Source organism: Aulostomus chinensis, chromosome 2 (assembly GCF_037954235.1).
Source record: "Aulostomus chinensis isolate RoL2024-O1b breed Wild chromosome 2, RoL_Achi_v1.0, whole genome shotgun sequence".
NCBI lineage: Eukaryota > Metazoa > Chordata > Actinopteri > Syngnathiformes > Aulostomidae > Aulostomus > Aulostomus chinensis.
The window spans coordinates 17,258,009-17,264,008 of NC_141321.1; the positions used below are offsets into that span (position 1 = coordinate 17,258,009).

The 6,000-nt window shown below is 41.7% G+C and overlaps 1 protein-coding gene across 2 annotated transcripts in view; it reads right to left on the reverse strand.

Moving 5' to 3' along the window:
* Positions 1-6,000, reverse strand: part of lgr4 (leucine-rich repeat containing G protein-coupled receptor 4) — a 36,535-nt gene that overhangs the window by 18,648 nt on the left and 11,887 nt on the right. For both annotated transcript variants that reach the window (XM_086181546.1, XM_086181547.1), the window contains one exon: positions 4,158-4,229. In XM_086181546.1, coding sequence (XP_086037672.1) covers positions 4,158-4,229 — 72 coding nt within the window. The remainder of the gene's footprint in view (positions 1-4,157; positions 4,230-6,000) is intronic.

Here is a 6,000-nt window from a genome sequence, read left to right on the forward strand (position 1 = left end):
CTAAGAGATAATGGCCAATATGGGTAATTCTGTGAAGCTTTACTTCTTAAGAACTTTAACAGCCCAGAACTTGCAGACACTGTCATAAGCGGCTAAACGCCTCGTGCAAACAAGGTTAGACAAATCATTCAGGTTTCACAACATAAAGTGCTTCTCCTCCATCTTTCAGCTAATTCAGCACATGTCCCCTCAGGCTTCGATGAGAACAAAGAATGTGATAAATGCCATTGAGGAGACGCTAAATCCTCTCCCTCTAATGCAACACCAATCCCACAATGAACGAAGGCAGCAAAACCCAAACACAGATTTCCAACATGGCCCCTCGTGTAAAACACTCACCTTTTTGTACCACAGTAGTATATGTATCTGTAATGATAAACCTTCTTTGAGCATTAACATAGCAGGTGTTAAAGAAATAAGAAGAGGAACTTTGTACTGTCACTGGCTGTTGCATACTTTATACATTAATAACACCAATTATTTTATGGCAAACAGAGAGTCACAAAACAATACCCACAAATGTGGTTTGTTTGTTTTTCTCTCTAAATCTTTGTAACAATATAATCATGAAATAATGACAATAAACTAAAAATCACTATGCTAAGAATCTCTAATGTGTCTCTGTGTGATTTTGGTGTGATGCAACTAAAGTCCCGCTGTTTGCCATTTCAGTCAGTGTGCATGTTTTGTATCTTGTGGATGAAGGTTCAATACCAGGTTGGGGTCACTACCCTCTCCTGATGCTAGAAAGCCTGAGTATCTGAAAAGTCAGAGATTTTCAATTCGTACTCAGAAGAGCAAAGCAACAAAGATGTCTGATCACAGACTTCTTTCTCTCTACTAGGGATACTGCCTCAAACAATCTCGTTGCCCAGTTCAGACAGAAAACCCTGGCCTGATCCAAACTCTACCCCATGGAAATGCCCAAACGGTACATGGATTGTATTAATACAAGGCCCTTTTACCTTAGCAGGACTCAAAATGCTGTACAACATTGCCTCATTAACACTCAGACACTGATGGAGGACGCTACCATGCGAGGTGCCAACCTACTCATCAACAACGATTAAGGATTCAGTATCTTTCTCAAGGACACTGTGACGGGGTCCAGTATGAGGAAATGAGGATCGAACACTTCACTTAAGCCCCTTTCACACTGCACAAAAAACACGGGTGAACACGGGTGTTTGGGCACTCTGAAAGGGTCGACTCGGCATTTCGAAACGCGTCAACCAACCCTCCGAGTGACCTGGGTGTTTAGCGGCTCACCTCGGCTCTGCTCAGCTCGCTTGCAGTGTGAAAAAGGCAACCCGCGTTGTCTCAGGTTTCACACGACCTTCCTGTCGCAATCTGATTTTGTCACTGTGCCGCCTATCAGGCTGTCATTGTGGAAGCTCCGGAAAAAAATAAATAAATAAATAAAAAATTGGGCTGGGCTTGGCTGTGAGAGCTGCTCACTCATCTCTCAATAAAGTTTTGGCCTCTGCCATAAGATCAGTCTTCCTGTTGAGGTCTCTGAGACTCTACTTCACACCTTTTTTCTAACAATTTACATGTGTATGATCTTACGTGAATTAATCTATGCTTGGGAACTCCCACCACTTGGGGAATGCTAACGTGAACTGCGCAAGCGCGACTGTGTTTATAAACAACTTGTATCGTGATCTCCACATCTTTTTTATCGATCATGGCAGCACACTGGCAAGATCACAAAGTCCACGAGCTGCTCATCATCCGCAGCGAAGAGGAGATCCAGCGCCAGATTTCTGGAACCGTAAGGGACATGGTGATTTATGGGAACATCACCGGCATTTTGAGACACGGCGCACTTTTTTGTGTAATGATGACATTGTCAGCATGATGATGTATGAGAGAGAAAGACACAGGCACACAGCCCTCACAGCATGAGCTCAGACCCGCGTCTACTGAAGCTTGAATGCGCCCTAATGCCGAGCAAACGCGGGTAACAAAAACCCGCTTTGACACACGTTTTTCAGTGTGAAAGGGGTATTACTGGGCAGCCACTCTTCCTCTGAGCCATGGTACTCCATGTAACATGCACATGCTTGGAGCGAGACTGTGGCAGCCAAACTAACCAGTAGATCTGTTGTTTACAAAAGGGTGGAAACTCAACAAAAGCACATCATTCTTGATTTATACCGGTTGGGCATTAAAGGAGGAGATTGAACACAGTTGCTCAGGTCCTGCTCTTCATATGACACACTGAAATACTGCAATTGATTGCCCAGTGAGGGACAGGAATCGTCCGGTTCTCAGCATGACCATCCCTGACTGGTGATCGGCCAGTCAGCATCACCTCTTTCCGATTCCCAACAGGTCACTTACTGCCACACCACTCTGCCGGCTATTTTTGACAGATGGCACATCAATCAGCACAGACCACATTGAGCCTAACAGAAAGGCATAGTATATCTGCTTAATGTTCAAAATAAAACACCATGTGCAGACTCCCGATTACAACAACAGACCAGAAAAGGACACAATATTAACGCATACTCTACTGCACATGATAGAAACACATAAATCAACAGACAACAACCAAATCAGCAGAATCCGAGCAAGATAGCAAAGCCGGTGGGCAGCTGGAGACTGCCGCTGTGTGGAGGACTGACATGATGGGAATGCAGCGCAACCTTGCTTGGTGGAAATTCAGGGTCAAGAGTGGAAGTTCTTCACTGTGAGTAATGAGGATGTAAAACCTGCAATTTGTAAAACACGCAGACCAAAAATGATCAATAGACTTAATCAGACACTTTAAACTCCATCATCCTATTTAGCTGCCCAGTTTGAGGAAGCTAAAACAGGGAAAGTAGCTAAGGCTAGTAGGCAGAGCTCGGAACAAAGAACTAGCTTGCAGCCTCTCCTATCTATCAATCTATCCATCTACACAAGCTTCAGAACCCAGATGTCAATGTTGAAAATAATGCAGAATATTATCAGTTTCAGGTAACTTTTGAGAAAAAAAAAGCCTGTAAATGAGACAGGGCATACCTATCATCACCTCTTCTGAGCTTTGTTTTGCCTTGGGCAAGAAAGAAAAAGAGCAGAGTTGCGTGACAACGAGGGAGGCAATATTCCCTCCTTGTCTCAGTTCCTGTCCTGGATGAGGATGGCCTGCCCTCTCTTCTCTGCCTGATCTTTTTTTCCCCCTGTCAACTCTTTCTCCCCCCTCTCTCTGCCCTCAAGGCCTGTACTGGTTCAGTAACACTGCTGCAGCCCTTGAGTGAAGAAGTCATCCAGCGAAGTGCACTGAAAAAAGCCTGCAGATTTGTTCCCAGAGGAGGTTAAACAAACACACATACAAGCTAAGGCTTTTTGTCAATCAAATCACTGTTCTTCAAAAACAGACACCCTAATGACAGTCCAACCATTATGATGATGACCAAAGACAAAAAATGAAGTGGCGGGACCAGGTAGATTTTGCCTTGTTGTCATGGAAACCATTGTTTTTCCCTAGTCCTTCCTGCCTTGCATTCCTCTGCACAATACGATGAAAAGTAAATTGCCTTTTGACAAAGCAGTGGAGTGGTGTATGGAAAAGAAGCGGTAGAAGGCTCGACCTCTGAAAGATGCACCAGAGCTGAAAAACATGCCTGCAAAGGCCAAGTGGAGCTGGAGCTGCTGGAGTGTCTTCACTAGCTGGACATTTTGCATTCTCAGGGCTGCAAGATATCTGATATCAGGTAGACAGATTCTATCTCTGACTTCCACTGAACCAGACAGAGGAGCATTTAAAGAATTAACAAACACCCGCTAAGATTAGATGTTTGCCACTCAACAAAGCCCCTGAGCAGAGGTGTGCTGTTGTCACCCTGATAATCCCTTAAAAGCTAAAATCCACACAGGATGTCACATGATTATAGCTTCTATAGATACTGGCGCTCTCCCCCTTTCTAACTGAGCTTTACTGCAATTCTTCTAACTGCCCCTGTTGATTTCATGAATGGTATGTTCTTAACCTCAAATAATACAGCGCTTATCTCCTCCAGTCAGGAAGAAGGACAAGGTCTGTACCAATCCCATGTGTTGCAGCACTAACTCAAATACCCAGGTGCATATCATAAAGCCCAACCCTCATGTCAACATTGTACTGAGTAAATACACGGCTAACGAGAGAAAAGGGGGCATTTACTCACAGCTCTTCCAGATACGGGAAGTTCTTGAAAACATATGCTGGAAGCTCAGTGATGTTGTTCATGCTCAGGTCTCTGTGGAGAAAAAAATACAAAATAAGAAAATGTATTAACTATAAAAGTGAAATTTTAGATGTTGCTACCTTTTGAAAGGTTGTAAATGAACAAGTATGCATCCACGCACTGCAAAGAGCTGTTAACTGTTTTCAACGGTATTTTACTGATGTTCCCAGTAACCACATGCTTGAATTTAATTCAAAGACAACCAGTATTACTAATACTATTTCATCAAGCCTTCTAGTGCATGATTTAAATCATCAGTCAAGAAGGCCTGGAGTTAACTTTTTGAGTCAGATCAGAATGACTGTACACAAAACAAAAAAATACAACAACAACAAGTGGTTATAAACATTTACATTACAGTAAAAATGAGACTCCTGTAACTGGAGTATAGTGTGATGGAGCACTGTAACTGGGTGTAGGCTGTCAATAATGTTTTCAGTCTTTCTTCTGAGTTTATGTGCCTTAAGCACTGAGTCTCAGTTGAACTCATTTCCTGATTTGGGTCCTTATTATTATTTTCGATTAATCAAGTATTTTTTTGATCATATAACAACTGAAAACAAGGAACACAACCCATTATGAAATCACCAGGTGATGTCATTTAGTGTTTTGACCAAACATCAGCATAAAATCCCCAAACGTGTGTTTTTAATGGAGACAGAGGATAACAGTTCTGAAAACTGTGAGGCTGGAACCAGGAAATATTTGATTTAAACAATTAATTCAACATCAAAGTAGTTGCTTTTTCTATAGAGTGATCCAAACTGCAGTGTGCAGGTTGTGAAAAATTAGTGAATCGTTGAAAATGCTTTGTTTACAGTGCTTGTAAATATATAAATCTCATAATTTGTCCTGTAGGGATTCATTATTGGGAATATTCATGGCACTTGTGCAATGTATACAGTTTTGTTTTCGTTTGTTTCATAAAATACACATTAATACATACACAAAGTGAATACACATCTTATAATGTATGACATTATAGTATTTAGCAAAAATGCCCCCCGAACTCTTTGTGTTTCAGCTTTAATTTAAATTGGGCTTAGTTTTGTCAAGTGAACTAAAAAAAAATATGATTAAGATATACAAGTATAATTAAGAGCTTATTTTGTCAACTGAAAATATTCAAACCCATATGATGTCTACATCATGTTTCCTTTATGATAAGTTTGACTTTGAATGTGCCAGTAAAAATGAAAGAAAAAAGCTTTAGCCCCAGGGATCCTCACTTTTCAGACCAACTTCAAGGAAAGATAGGCATGTAGCAGCATGAAAAATATGCACACAAGACTTGATTTGCTTCCCCAACAAAGCTAATATGAGATCATGTGTTTCATAAATATTCTTTAAACATGAATGTCCATGTGATTCATACAAGGAATAAAATATAGTTACTTGTGCAGATTTTTATGTGCTATAAATTCATGAAAAAAAATGTTGACTGCTGAGCTGCATGGTAATCTTGATTAGAATTCCACTAACCTGTTTCAAAGAAAAGTCCCAAGACACCAAACATAAAAAGATGCCACACATCAACAGCGGAAAAAAAAAAAACATCCAGGATTTACAAATGAAACAAGCCCCCCCCGCCAGCACCCCTCCCACCCTCCTGTTTCACTCTCCAACTGGTCATCTTGAATTTCACTGCCAGATCTCTCTAGGACCTTGTGTGTGGCCCCCTGAGTCCTACAAGGATCATATTGCCCTTCCTCTGCAGTCCCGATGCGTGCACGCAAACACGCACGCGCACACACACACACACACAGCCTTAAATGGTGGCCCC